The following is a 15,684-nucleotide window of genomic DNA, read 5'->3' as shown; positions in this document are numbered from 1 at the left end:
CCTTTGGAAATAACTTTTAAACTGCTCTTTTGGAATAACATCACTGAAAATAAATTAAAAAAAATTAATGTCTGTTCTCTTGGTGTCTTGAGTAATATTCATCTCTCAAACCATACCATTCAAACTAATTATTTGGTTGCTGTTATTGAAACGTTGCTGTCAGATTTTATTCATTTCCTTGTCTGAAGTACATTGGGCATTCTGAATTTGTAAAAGGTGTTACAGAAATATAAGTCTTTCTTATATTCCCTTCACTGAATCCCTTTTACTTTGCTTAGAATCTTTCTTAAAATTTGTCCATTTAACCAAGCTTTGGAAACTTTCTGCAAAACTGAGTGTTGGTTTCAAATCTCCTCAGTGGAGTCTCCTTGTGTGTTTTCCTTTGCAACTTCTATATAAATATCCTTTGTGGTTGGATCAAGTGTGTTAAACAAATCTGTCTTTGGGATGCTGCCTACTTTTGATGTACTTCGTGGTTGGATGCTTGGTATGGCATGCTGTTTAAAGGAACATGAAGAATAGGTTGTCTGTAGCCATATGTTTTCATCATTCATCCAGAGCTGCCATCTTAATCATTGACCTCTTAATCATATTCCTCTTCAGCCCTCCATAAATTTGAATTTGTACAGAGCTACTTATATGCTGATATGGCATTCACTAGTGGCACTGTGATGCAGTAGGTAGTGCTGCTGCCTCACAGAGCCTAGAGACCATGGTTCAATCCTGACCTCGGGTGATGTCTGTATAGAATTCCTACGTTCTCTGTGTCTGCAGGGGTTTCCCTTTGGTGCTCTGGTTTCCTCCCACATCCCCAAGATCAGATATTGCATGGCTAATTGGCCTCTATATATTGCCTTGGGGTGGTATGGGTGAGTGAAGAATCTGGAGGGTGAGAAGTTGATGGGAATGAGGGGGATAATGAAGTGGGACTGTTGTGGAATTAATGTACATGAATGCTTGATGCTTGGTGGGGACTTGGGGATGGGGGGGCAAACAAGGTTTGTTTCCTTGCTAGCTGGTGCTATGACATCCATCACTGGTGTGGGTTGCTGATTAAGATTGCCTCTGACCAATTTACCATTTGAAAAAAGGTAAGGTCGGCTTGAGTTTATTGTTAATATCTCAAGTACGATGAGTTGCAGGTAAAATGAAAAACTCTTGTTTGCAGCTGCGTCACAGGCACAGAGACCAAAGTACAAGACCAAATCATACATAAATTACACATAAAATTTCTAAAACAAATAAGACTGCGAAAACAGGACATTAGACTAAAACTACATAGTGAAGAGGTGGGGTGTAATGTATTCCATTGTCGAGGTAGGATTAGGGTTGAAGACCCTGATACTTGTAGAAAACTCGTGGTTTCTGAACCTAGCAGTTTGACCAAAGTCCCGTGTTCAATCTGCACTTCTATCTGAGGGTAACAATGAGTAGAGGGCATGGCCTGGATGGTGGGGATCCTCTGAGAGATGCCGTCTTGAGCCAACATCTTATGTTATCCTTTCAATGGTGGGGGAGGGTCTGTGCCTGTGATGGACTGAGTGGTCCACCACTCTCTCTCGCAGCCTCTTACGTTCCTGTGCATTGCGTTGCTATGGCACCCTCGTCAAAATCTTCTACGGCTTCACTCCCTCCCTATTTCTGGTATACATCCAGTGTTCCTACTTCATAAGAATCTGTTATTTTTGTACCCTCGGCTGTTCACATGTTGTAAACTTCTCAGACTTTCTGCTTTAGTATTGCACACCTTACATTGAACTCTTCAACCTAGCATTTGGTCACCAGTCTGGCCACTCTATATGGCACGGTGTTGGATTGTTTGTACTGATGGTCCAGCGAAATGCCGAGATGCTGTGAAAAAAGGCAAGGTGTTCACTGGAGAAAAAGAGAAAATTGTTAAGAAAGGAATAAAGATTTCTCCTAGCCCAGCAGTTGGGTCATTGCAGACAGAAGTGAACAAACTCCAGTGTCAAACCTTCCACTTTGGGTGGTTCAGGTGCAGTTATCCAAGTTCCTATCGGAAGACTCAGCATCTGCTTGCTGAGCAGCGGGAGGTGATTTGAGAGAATGGAACGGTGCAGGAATGCCTGGGTAACTGAATCTTCTGCAATTATTAAGACAAAAGATCAGGCTTTGGTTGCAAAAACAGATTGACCATCAGCCCAAGCAATGCGAGAACTCCCTAAATATCCATTTCACCATTAATTGAACTCCGCATTTTAATCTTCAATTGCAAACAGCAGTATCCGTGCAGTAAATTAGAAATAACATTGGTTTTGTAATTCTAAATGGTTGTACATCTGCATTCCCCAAGCTTTGGGATTGGATATTCACTTCATTTCTTATGTTAGTAAAATGAAGAAGCTGGTCATAGACTGAAGGAAGTGGGGTAGAGTACATGCCCCAGGCAGTAACAGTGGTGCTGAAGTGGAGATCGTTGAGAACTTCAAGTTCCTATTTATAAACATCACCAACAATTTCTCCTGGTCCAACTGCATTGACGCTAAGGCCAGGAAAGCAAACCAACGCCTCTACTTCCTCAGAAGACTAAGAGAATGTGTCATATCTCCAATAGCTCTTCCCGATTTCTACTGATGCACCTATCCAGATGCACCACAGTTTGATATGGTAATTGTGCTGCCCAAGACCACACAAAATAGCAGAAAGTTATGAACGCAGCCCAGTCCATGTTGCAAACCAGCCTCCTCCCCATCGACTCCATCAATGCTTCTTGTTGCATTGGGAAAGCAACCAACATAATTAAGAACCACTCACCATCGCAGTCATTCTTGATCTTCCAATCTACCTTGTTGCGGCCCTTACATTTTTTTATTATCTGCACTTTCTCTATCACTGTTACATTACATTATAAACATTACTTTCTCTTTTACACTACTGGCGTACCCGTATAGTATAATCAGCCTGGTCAACATGCAAAACGGTATCTCGGTACATGTGACTGTATTCACCTTCAAATACAATTCCAGCTGTTTTTAATAAAGATGTTAACCCGTTTAAATTAAGAAATGATTTTGTTACAATCATAGACAAGAGCTCATAGAAATACATTCCTAGGGTTGCCAGCACCATGCAATGAGATTTGACTCTTTGATAGTGTACGTTGATTAAAATGTTTATATTAAATTAAGACATTAGGAAATTTGACACCAATCAGAATCCTTGTGTAAAATAAACTGCCTAATAATTCAGTTAAAGTACTGCAGAAAGGAATTCTAAGTAAACCTAATAACTAGTGTGTTACCAAATATAGTTATTTATTGCTGCAGGAAAAGTAAACCTATTACCTTAGAATTTTAAGTATGTGGTTTACTGCTTAACTCGTGAGCTTTCAAATTGCTCTTAAACTTTTCCAAGTTGCCGTGTGTTGTCCTTTATACATTCCATGCTTGTCACCCTGTTAGCGTGAGACCATTCTGTGACGCATTAGAGTTCTGAACACGTGCAAGAGATCTCTGAACAGGCTTTCAGTATTGGTACTAACATCTGAGGGAACATTCTGCTTTGCCCCAGAAGCAAATTAGTTCCAATGCAGCCATTTTTTGGAGAGTATAATGCAAAAATAATTGATGTTGTGATAATGGAGGATCCTGAAATGTGTCTGCACAAGAAATAGAAATAGGATAGGCATTCTGCCCATACATCTGCTCTACTATTCATTATGGTCACTGTTGACCTTGTTCCGCATTGCAATTTTCGTGCAATAACCCCCATATCCATTAATCCCATTAACATCTAAAAATCTACTGATTTCTGTATTTTTATACACTGACCTATCCTACACAACATTCCTGGGCAGAGAATTCCTAAGATTCGCCACCCTCTGGTGAATCTTTGGAATTTACCACCTATGGAAGAAATTTATTTCCATCTCTCCATCTTGAAAATATCGGGAATTATCGCGTTTGCTCACTGCATTTCATCAAAACTAAGGCATTATTGATGTTTTGATGAAATGCAGTGAGCAAACGCGATAAAATCCCGATATTTTTTATCTTTATATCTGCACGGCCAACAACTTCCGCTGTTATTTTCCCTTCAGCGCTCTCTTGTCTTTACCTTCGTTTTTCTTTATCTTCTGGACTCTAAAGTAAGATAGTTGTGCCTCGCGGTCACCCCGACTGGCACAGTTATTTACAGCTCAAAAACGGGCCGTTTTCGCGGTTTTTAACAGGTTTGAAAGTTCGCGTTTCTAGCATCAATAACATGTACTGGAAGTGACGTTTGTACCCCAGTTAAATTTTGCGGTCACATGGGTGAGGATCTATGATCCAGTGACCTTTCGTGAAATCACCCTATAGAAGTGTGAAAACACACACCTCCAGATTTAGGGACAGTTTCTTCCCAGCTGTTATCAGACAATTGAAACATCCTACCAACAACTAGAGAGCAGTGCTGAACTATCTACCTCATCTGAGTCGCTCAGACTATCTTTGATCGGATTTTACTGGACTTTATCTTGCACTAAACTTTATTCATGTTATTCCCTTTATCATGTATCTGTACACAGTGGATGGCTCGATTGTAATCATGTATTGTCCTTCCGCTGACTGGTTAGCACGCAACAAAACTTTTCACTGTACCTCAGTACACGTGACAATAAACTAAACAAACTAACTAACTACCACCCTTTTAAAAGACAGATAATATTCAGTACAATATGTGCACTCCCTGAAATTGCTAATCTAATGACCTGTTGTTTGAGGTGAATTGTTACAGTGTCAGCAAAAGCCAAATTCCAAAGCTGCAGGAGCTTTAAGTTGTGATAGCAGAGGTGAAGAAAGTTATTTTATTGCTCCTTCAGGAATGGAATGCGCTTTGACATTTTCTTGTAAACAGACTTCTCACTGCCTCGGATTTTGAACCTTTTCTTTCAGTCGAGAGGAGAAATGGTTTATTTTAGGAAAAGGAGATAGATTGAAATGCAAACAAATGCTTGGATGGTGGTGGAGGGGACGGACAGTGAGGAAAGTCCATGTTGTGTGCTCTTGAGCACAAAGCGGTCTTTCAGCAACGGGCAATGTGGAGAGACCACCTCTTTTCTCCCATCCCCCCCACCCTCCTCCCCTCTCTACCTCAACTCCACCTTCATACTTTGGATTGGAGTAGACGAGGTCAACACTGTCATGAGGCCTGCCTGGGGGCTTGGCAGTGAATGTTTCAGGAATGATGCAACGGCTGACCACACATGGTAGCCATCAGCAACCTGCTTTGGCTGCAGCCTGGCCTAGTTATTGCTCCTTTGCAATGCATCCATTCTTGCCGGCTCAAAAATAATGTTTTGCTCTACCGTGGTTTCTCTGGATACCGTTCCCCCTCCCCCACACCCACCCTGCCTCTCCATCTTATCAAGACACCTGAAGATTCATGCCTGGCACCACTTAGACATGCAGCTCATTGTTTATAAATGCACCTTATCCATGAGAACACATCTATCAATTTTAAAACAATCAGGCTTGGGGTGGAATAATTAAAGCACCATTCAGCAGCCTTTTGGCTCTTTAGCTTGAGTACCAGTGGAAATTTGCTTGATGTCCAAATGTTAAGTGGAGCTGCATAATGGTGCGACAGGTAGTGCCGCTGTCTTATAGCTTCAAGGGTCTGGGTTCAGTTGTAACCTCTGGTGCTATCTGTGTGGAGATTGCACGTTTCCCCTGTGATGACATGAGTTTTCCCTGGGTGCTTCAGTTTCCTCTTGCACCCCCAGGACAGGGAGGTTGCTGGACTTGCTAGAGAAAATAAGTTGCAGGACTACAAGGATATAAAAAGGGTGATGAGAGTGAAGGTGTGATGAGAATGATGCCATTGTTCTGCTTGGAGGCAGAATGGATCCAGTGTGCCAAATGGCTTCCTTGTGTTGTACAAAGTAGGCAAGTGAGTCGCCATAAAATGTTGGGAAAATGGATGTTGCTTAGTGTTGTGGATGTGAGATTTTTCTTGTTCATTTTACTAGCACAGTCTCTTTATGCATTACTAACCTGGAAATTTGATAAAAGAGGGCTGCCGGGTGGAATTTGCACAGGGTGAAAAGGCAGGTAATTGGAGCGATCTTAAAATGTATCTTTTATAGAAAGTTAACTGTGCCGTGAGGGCCAGAGAGACTGCTCAAGGGTGCCGTGACTCAATGATATTACCTTATTTCTGATCTATTCTCTCACTCGGGAGCGGGTTTGGCAAAGCTCGGAAACTAAAAGCACAATCAGATGTGAGAGTAGGAGGTGATGAGGGCATCTGTGACACTAATGTCATTGTCCTTGTGGTCAATCGGGTCTGGCTGTACATCACAAAGAGGTCTTCCCAGTCCAGAAATGATTTATCCAAGCTTTACGTCACAGCATGTACTGTGTTAATAACCCCACAGTCACTGGCAAACAGGTGGTGTCTTCAGAGCCGTGAGAAAATGAAAATGAAAGGGATGAAGTCAAGATTCATCGCATTCATGAGACGATGCAAAAGTATGTTAGTTTCCGACACATTGCATAGGCTAGAACTTTTCAATTGTCACTCTGCTCAATCTGTGAATAATGGACCTTGTTTTGATGGTTACATCATTACAGAAGAGGGTCAGTGAGTTTATGGATCTGCAGAATGTTGCAGTTTGGAGCTGAGGTAGATTTTGACTTTGACGTTTATTTGGCCGAGACTGCGGACAATCATCCCACTCTTTGCGTGCCACTCCTGATAAACAGAAGCAAGGCTTTCTAGAGGAAGAGGCAATGATGTTAAAATTAGAGGAAGGAACATTCTGGGGTACTTGCTTTCACATAAAAAATGGTGAATATCTCAATCCTAATCCAAAATAAGGTTGAGGGGCAGAGAATCGAATGAAAACATCAAAACTCTGATAAGTGATATTTAAGGTTGGTTGAGTTACGATGTAGATTGTCCATGATCCAGTTGAATGCTGAAAATACTCGGGTCAAACAGCTATTCTTCTCCCTGCGAAGCAAAGTAACCTTTTGAATTGATTAAGGTCATTGTATAGGAGTAGAATTAGGCCATTCGGCCCATCAAGTCTACTCTGCCATTCAATCGTGGCTGATCTATCTCTCCCTCCTAACCCCTATTCTCCTGCCTTCTCCACAGAACCTCTGACACTTGTACTAATCAAAAATCTGTCTATATCTGCCTTAAAAATATACTCTGACGGCCTCCACAGCCTTCTGTGGCAAAGAATTTCACAGATTCACCACCCCCTGACAAAATAAATTTATCATCTCCTTCCTAAAAGAACGTCCGTTAATTCTGAGGCTTGAGCTCTGGTTCTAGACTCTCCCACAAATGGAAACATCCTCTCCACATCGACTCTATCCAAGCCTTTCACTATTCTGTATGTTTCAATGAGATCCCCCACATACTTCTAAACTCCTGCGAGTACAGGCCCAGTGCCGATTATGTTTATTTTGAACGTGAATAGTTGGTACAATCCAAGAACCCCGATGTTTACTCTGCATGTCTCTCTTGTGTTTTCAGACTGACCAAGCCACTGACATTTGCTGACTGTGTTGGTGACGAACTGCCGCTGGGCTGGGAAATAGTTTATGATCCACAGGCTGGCATCTATTATATCGATCACATCAACCGTGAGTATAAGTGTGCATTCAACAGAGAAGGGCAATGTTTCCACAATGAATTGTAATGGCAGAATCTTTACTGCCTTGCCATAATCTTCCTTCAATATGCATCCCTTGATATTGGGCCCTTCTTTAAGGGAACACCTTTGCATTTACCTTTTAAGATTGTGAATGCTCGTCTCTTGCAGCTTGAGGCTGTCATCAACTACCCCATCACCCACTCGTGCACACTGACAGGTGGCTCCATTTATAGGTTGAGGATGGCACCAGACCTTTTAAAGATAATAAGATTGAGTAGAAGCAGAAAAAAACATTTCCTCTGCTATTTGAATACAGAGCTTGCAGAATGCAGACTCCAACAAGAGCGGGCGGGACAGGGGTGCGAGTGGTAGAGCTGCTGCATCACAGTGCTGAAGACCCGGTTTTGATCTTGATCTCAGGTGCTGTCTGTGCGGAGTTTGCAGATTATCCATGTAGCAGCGTGGGTTTCCTCCAGGTTTAGTTTAGTTTAGATATACAGCGTGGAAACAGACCCTTCGGCCCACCAAGTCCACACCAACCAGTGATCCCCGCCCATTAACACTATCCTACACACACTAGGAACAATTTTTACATTTACCAAGCCAATTAGCCTACAAACCTGTACTTCTTTGGAGTGATGTTTCCACCCACATCTCAAAGACGTGCAGGTTTGTAAATTAATTGGCTTCTCCGAATTGCTCCTCGTGTGTAGGGAGCAAATGAGAAAGTGGGATAGCATATAATTAGTGTGAACAAGTGATCGATGGTCACCATGGACTTGATGGGCTGAAGAGCCTATTTACATGCTCTATATCTAAACTAAATATAGAGCCATAGAGCTGTACAGCTTGGAAACAGCCACCTTGTCCGTACTGACATTTGCCACCAGTAGGATCATATTCCTCTAAACTCTTCCTATCCCAATATTTCATTTTGTTGGTGGGGTAGGGGAATTGCAGCTATGCAGCAAAGATGGATAAATAGAGCTGAGGTACGGATCAGCCATGGTTTTGCAGACTGCTGGTGGCATATCTGCTGAGTGTCCCTGTAGATTGAGGATATTCACCGACATGTATTGCGGTAAGGAGGATGATGGAGTGTGAGGTGAAAGGTTTCCAGCAGACAGCTCCAGAGGCTGAAGCATTATTCTTACTGCGAATGATCTCATGATCAGCTTTGTTATCAGTCAGCTGCAAGTGGTTTGACTCGAACTCAAGTGGTGGAACTTGTGGGCAGCACGGTGGCGCAGCGTTAGAGTTGCAGCGCTGGAGAACCGGGTTCGATCCCGACTACGTGTGCTGTCTGTACAAAGGTTGTACGTTCTCCCAGTGACCGCGTAGGTTTTCTCCGAGATCTTCGGTTTCCTACACACTCCAAAGACGTGCAGGTATGTAGATAAATTGGCTTGGTAAATGTAAAAATTGTCCTTAGTGTGTGGAGGATAGTGTTAATAGGCGGGGATCTCTGGTCGGCTCAGACCCGGTGGGCCGAAGAGTCTGTTTCCGCACTGTATCTCTAAACTAAGCTCAACTAAGCTTTAAATTCCACACCCTATGATATTTCTTGAAAAAAACACATTTTCTTTCTGTTCATTTTTCCCTGAACATTTTACTCCTTTTTAAGTGGTTTAAGCAGAGTGCAATTAAAGAGTCTCCTCTGTTTATCCCTTTTATAAACCATCACTTGAATTATTTTTGCCCAGTGCTGTAATATCGCTCCAAAACTTTGTTTTAGTGCAACTAAAATGATTTATTTGCATGTGCTCTTTTGAAGTAAAATTACGAATTTGATGTTTATGATAATTTACTGCTCTTTCAAATTCAGAGGATTTCAATGTTTAAAATATTCTCCCCGCTAGATAAACCAAGCTTAAAATGTCAACCAACTGTTGAATTTTATTGCACCTCAGCACTGTGCCTGGCTGATGACTGGACCATGTCTGTTTGTCAAGATGATAAGATCCAAATAAAACTTAAGGAATTGAAATCAAATTGTCATGCAATGCCAGGAGCAAACCCACCTGTGCACAGTAGATTAGAAACCATAGCCTGCAATCAGTAGATTAGCTTTCGTTTGTGGTGCACTTTTAGGCTCGACTTTCGGGTTTTGTGTGTCAGCTGAGCGTAATCAGAAGAGTCCATAACAAAAGCAGCATTTTAGAAAATCATTTGTCCTTGGGGTCCATGTTCAAACACAATGGGGTTTTGACAGTATTCGGGTATAATGAGCTGAGCGAAGGGCTGATACTTGTTTTTTCACTTGTGACTGAACAACGCAATGGAGATTCTGCAAAGTTCAGAGGGCTGTTTTTAAACCCCTCCCCTGCTCAGCCCACAGAAAGCCCGAGTGTATTGGTGCGAGGGCTCATGATACTTTGCCACTTCACGCACCCCTTTTTGTTTGCCTGATCCCACATATATGGAAGTGGTTACCTCCTTTGGAAAATGACCTCATTTAAATGGTGATGTTGCGGGATGTACAAACCATTTAACTGACAACTGCTCTCATTTTCAGGGCAAGGAGTAGGCATCGATGTTGGAAATGATCAAATGTCTATAAAAAAACCTTCATGTTTCCATATGCATGGGAAGGAGCTGGAGGTTGCATCGTAGCTGTGACAATATTTGCCATTGTGTGTCAAAACGCCACATGGACATTGTTCCCTTGTTGGCAATTTCTGGGCAGATAACTGGGGTTCTCCTATGGTACATCCTCTGAAATATTTGAACATATGATTGAACTGGACCTGAGGGAGTGAGTCATCAAACAGAACGCTGGATAGCTTTTTCTGATAATCCTGCTCTGTTCTGTATCAGGTCAGTCTGCATTCTTAGCATGAGAGTTACTCTTCTTTAGCCTCCTATAATTATTCTTGTCTGTCAGCTAATGCGATAAGATGTGATAAATACATATTTCCTGATTTTACTGAACCCAAGCCTTATTTATCCTGCCATCAATTATAGCTGAATGTTCCTCCAGCCATGGCTGAACCTTATTCTTTAGTTTAGGGAGACAGCATGTAAACGGGCCTTCGGCCCAGCACCGATCACCCGTTCACACCAGTTCTGTTATCCCACTTTTGCATCTATACCCGACGCAATTTTTCCAGAGTCCAATTAACTTACAAACCTGAAAGTCTTTGGGGATGTGGGAGGAATCCAGAGCACCCGGAGGAATCCCATATGTTCGCAGAGAGAAAATGCAAACTCCACATAGGCAGCACCTGAGGTCAGGATTGAATCTGGGTCTGGGATGCTGTGAGGCAGCAGCTTGACCAGCTGCACCACTGTGCCACCCCCTTAAGTAATCCTTTTTAAAATATGTTGCAAACAGCTGGATCATTGGGCCAATCACTTTTTTTTTTAAATGATTGCAAAAGGCACCATTGTTAAGCTTTAATTGCTTCAAGAGTGGGGGTGAGTGGGTGGATAGGGAGGAGGACGAAGTATTCAATTAATACAAGAATGCAGGGCTGCCAACTCTCACGCATTGAGCGTGAGAGTCACGCATTTGACAAAATTCTCACGCTCTCAACCTCATCACAAATTTCTCATGCTCAAAAATCTGCAGGTGCTGGAAGTTCAAAATAAAGCAAAAATTGTTTTAGAGGTGAATAAAAACTATGAGAGGAATATATAAGGTGAATGCATAGTCTTATTCCCGGGAAACCTGACTAGAGGGCATTGGTTTAAAGCAGGGCTGTCAAACTACTGGGGGGAAAAAAGTAGTTTAGTTTCTCCCGTGCAGATGGTGATAGGTGAGACACAGCGGTGGTCCCAACACTGTTTCCCCCCCCCCCGAGGCACCGCTCACACCTCGCACCCTTACCCTCTGTGTCCATTGGCCGCTCTGTCCACACCGCATGGAGTTTTAACACCGGCCTGGAGCCAGGAGCGGACCGGGTGAGTGGAGATGTCAGTGCCGCCTCTGGAGCCGCGGGGATGAATCTCGGGCTAAGGCTCCACTCCGATGCCCGACGCCCGGGTCACTGTCCCTCACCTCCCCCGGACCCCAGCTGGACACAGAGCATCTGGGCCGGCCCGCATTCCCGGGGGGGGGGGGAGAGACGGGGGGTGGTGGGTGGTGGGGGCAAGGCTCCCCGGCATCGCCAAGCCTCCGCTCACTCCGGGTGTTGTTGCCGCTTCACTGACACACACTCTCACACACAACCTAACAATTACTGACATACACTCTTACACACACACTGACGCACACACAAGGTTTAAAGGGATATGGGCCAAATGCGGATAAATGGGACTATTTTAGATGGGGCATCTTGATCTGCATGAACAAGTTGGGATGAAGGGCCTGTTTCCTTGCTGTAAGACTATGACACATTGTGTAATAGCTCTGGAGAGGATCCAGCGGCGATTTATGAAGATGTTGGCAGGGTTGGAATTTTCTTTTCACTTTGAAGAAAGATTTGATAACTGGGATTGTATTCTCTGCAGCAACGGAGGTGAAGAAAATACTTAGTTGAGGTGAATAATGTTATGAGAATAGGACCTGTTTTGCTTAACAAAGAGTGTAGGAAGGAACTGCAGATGCTGGTTTAAACTGAAGATGGACACTAAAAACTAGAAAAACTCAACAGGACAGGCAGCATCTCTGGAGATAAAGAATGGGTGATGTTTCGGGTCGAGACCTTCAGACTGAAGAGGTTGAAAACCAGCCATAAAACACAATGACTGGAGATGTGTGTTATCCAACTAAGGGCAGAAATCAGAATCATTTGTTCATCTTTACTGACGTGAGACCATAAAAATATATTATAGAAAAAATAATTTAATGCGGTGGCAAGGTGGCGCAGCGGTAGAGTTGCTGCCTTACTACCACATGGGTTTTCTCTGGATATTCTAGTTTCTCCCACATCCGAAAGAAGTGCAGGTTTGTAGGTTAATTGGCTTCTGTAAATTGTCTCTGGCATGTAGGATGGAACTGGTGTATGGTAGATTGCTGGTAGGTGTGGACTTGGTGGGCTGTCGGGCCTGTTTCCATATAAATGTTTTACATATATATCTTAATTTCATTGAATCATATACGATTGAATATGTGGCATTATTTTCATCTTGTTTCTATAGTCAAAGGGTAAAGTTGATTGATTTATTTATGCAGAACAGTGATGGAAGTCCGACTCTTGCCCAGTTTCTCTGTTTTTCTCTCTGTATATGCATAACAGCATGAATTATAATCTGATTTCCATACATGAATATAGTCATTCATGTGTTGCACCTGTTGATCAGAGCCTGGCTCTACTGTGGAATGTAATTGTGGTGTCCTTGAGACTCTTGAAAGGCGCCCATAAATAAAATTTATTATTATTATTATTATTATTAATTAGGAATGTAATTTAGCCGAATCTTATTCATACCGAATCCAATTTAAAGCATAAAAGTTGCTTTCAAGTGTAAGTTAATAGACTCGCTACAGTATGCACCAGATTGCCCAATTTCAAGCTGAAAAATGCGAAAGCTCCCTACCGTGGGAAGGGGGACATCCCCCCTTCCCACCCCCTCGGTCGCTACGCTCCCCCACAATTTCTCAGTCTCAGCTCTCACCCAATGTTGGCAGCCCTGAGAATGTGATAATTTCCCATGCTGGTATTCGTATAAAGGTCACTGTGCCAGTGCTATCCGTGAACAGCTGGGGCTGTATTTTGGTGTAGGATTCTGTAACAGTGGTAACTGATTTACGGTGACAGGTCTTGCAGGAAGAAAACTCATACCTTACTGCCTCATGACCTTGTGAGCCCACATCTAGCTTTCAGAGGAAACTAATCTGCCCTGGCATGAAAGTCTTTTTGTTTTTTTTTCAAAGTTTGCGTGTACATCAGATAGATGTCACAACTTCTTTTGTAGCTGCGTATTTATGAAATCACCCATTCAATGTTTCCTTCCTCACCTCATTTGTACATTCCCAGTCATCCAGCTCCATATCTTGCTCGTGCAAGCATTTGCTACTGATATCAAGCATCTGATCATCTCTCCTGCTCCACAAGCAGTGAGGACAGTTTTATTTCTTGACCACCCCACCCTCCCTCCCTCCACCACATGTTAATTCACTATGCAAGTAGATCCCCATTATTTTTGTTTCAATTTAGTTTGATGTCTATAACAGAGGAAAATTATAGAAGCTATTTTTTTTAATGTTTTCGCCAGGCACTTGGAAAAATTCAAGGTAATTGTGCAGAGTCAACAGGGTTTGTGAGAGGGGAAATTGTCTTTAATCAATTTATTGGATTTTGTGAAGAAGTTGCATACTGTGGATGAAGTGGAACAGGTGGTCGTACAGGTCCACCATCGATGTTCGATCCACAATCGATATTTGAGAAAGTGCCATATTGAATCTTAGAGCAGAAAATTATCTTGCCTTCGATGAAGTATTAACTGGCTAAGGTTTATGTCTTTTTCTGGTAAGCAAAATGTAAGGAGCACTAGGATTGATGCTGGGGCCCCTACCTTTTGCAACTTATAACTTGCTGAAAGCACTGATGACCTGGTTGCTAAATGTATTACTGCCAAAAAGATAGCTAGGGGTGGAAAATAATATGTTTAAATGCATGTTCTAGTAGAAAATGCTAGAAGCACTTGACCAGTTGGGCAGTTTCTATGGAAAGACAAACAGTAAACTTTTCAAAGACCATTTGCCAGAACTGGGAAGGAGAAAAAGATAAGTTAGTATTGTTAGTCGATGTTAACGCCCAGGAATTTGAAGCTACTGATTCTCTCCACCGCCAATCCACCAATAAAAACTGGATTGTGATCTCCTGACTTCCCTATTCTGAAATCAACGATAAGTTACTTTGTTTTGTTGAAGTTGAAGGAGAAAAATGAGTTATGATCATGACAGGGCAGTTTGCAAGTCCAAGGACCCAAATGTTTTTTTCTGATAAAGGAGCAGTTTATTCTTATCTATTTTGGTCACAATCATCTTTCCTCTACACCAGCGGATACAAAGCTCTTTGAAGTGCCTCTCCTCTCACTCACCGGGGTAACCCAGTTGTTTGTCACTTTAATTCTCCACCTGAATCCTGAGCTAATGCTTCTGCCTTTGACCTCCCCCACTTTTCCAGTGAAGTTTAATGTTAACACAAGAACCAGCATCTCATTGGCTTGGAGTAATGACTTGCTAATAATGTCCATAAATACGTTGACTCAAATTTAAAAATTTGGCCCCATCACCACCATACAGTATATAGTTTCTTCTATCTCCTATTCAGTTCCTTTTAAAGAGCACACAACATGTATTGATCTCCAAGCAAACATAAACCTGGACTGCACAATATCTGACCATATAATTCAACCCCTTATGTTACCTGGTGTATTATAACTTCACCTCTTCCAATACCCAGATGGCTTCTCCTAAAGTAAATGCAGACTGGGTCTAATCAGAACTATGTGCTGCTGAAACTCGCCTTTCATGCCTCTTTAGATGTAGCTCAACATTCCATTCATCTTTTTTGTAATTTGTTTTATATCTTTCCAGTAGCTTTCAGTGATATATCCTTACTCTGAACCTCCGTTACATGAGCAATCCTTTGCTCCCACGCAAATTTTCATTACAGAGAGCACTAATCTTTCGACGGAGGTGGACGAAGGACTTTCAGTCATATATCATTTATTAATTCAACAGTTATCATTATTGTAGTTAATAACGTTTTCCTGCATTCCTCAGTAAATGAAAGTAATAAGTGGACTACTTATACCAGCTTATCACTTCAAAGCAAAGCTGACAGGCTTTAGAGGACACGACCTTTGGATGATGTTGTGAAATCCAGACACACGCACACCGAGACTAGTACAAGCTTTAAGGTTGAAGTCTCTGTCTGCTGAGTTGTCGATCAGAATGGGTTTGAGTCACTCGGGTACCAATCGCTTTCTTCCGACTGGCTCAAGGCAATAACTATCTCACAATGGAGTCACCTTTCTCTCTGCGGGTTAGCCAAAATACCTCAAACGACTGAACTCAATTAGTTTAGCGATCAGTTCCTGTAGATGGCCTAAAGATGCTGGAATGTGAATGCATTCCCAATATTTGGCCCTTGTTATTTGTTGTTGTACACTGCTTCATC

General features: G+C 42.4%; 1 protein-coding gene across 1 annotated transcript in view; it reads left to right on the top strand.

Annotated features, from left to right (window-relative positions):
* wwc3 (WWC family member 3) overlaps nucleotides 1–15,684 on the top strand; it is a 173,565-nt gene that overhangs the window by 76,903 nt on the left and 80,978 nt on the right. Inside the window, exon 2 of the mRNA XM_033032781.1 lies at nucleotides 7,492–7,601. Within this exon, the coding sequence (XP_032888672.1) occupies nucleotides 7,492–7,601 (110 nt within the window). The remainder of the gene's footprint in view (nucleotides 1–7,491; nucleotides 7,602–15,684) is intronic.

The sequence above is a fragment of the Amblyraja radiata genome, chromosome 14 (assembly GCF_010909765.2).
Source record: "Amblyraja radiata isolate CabotCenter1 chromosome 14, sAmbRad1.1.pri, whole genome shotgun sequence".
Classification (NCBI taxonomy): domain Eukaryota; kingdom Metazoa; phylum Chordata; class Chondrichthyes; order Rajiformes; family Rajidae; genus Amblyraja; species Amblyraja radiata.
The sequence above is the reverse complement of the archived record's forward strand: the minus strand, read 5'-3'. Positions and strand labels throughout refer to the sequence as shown.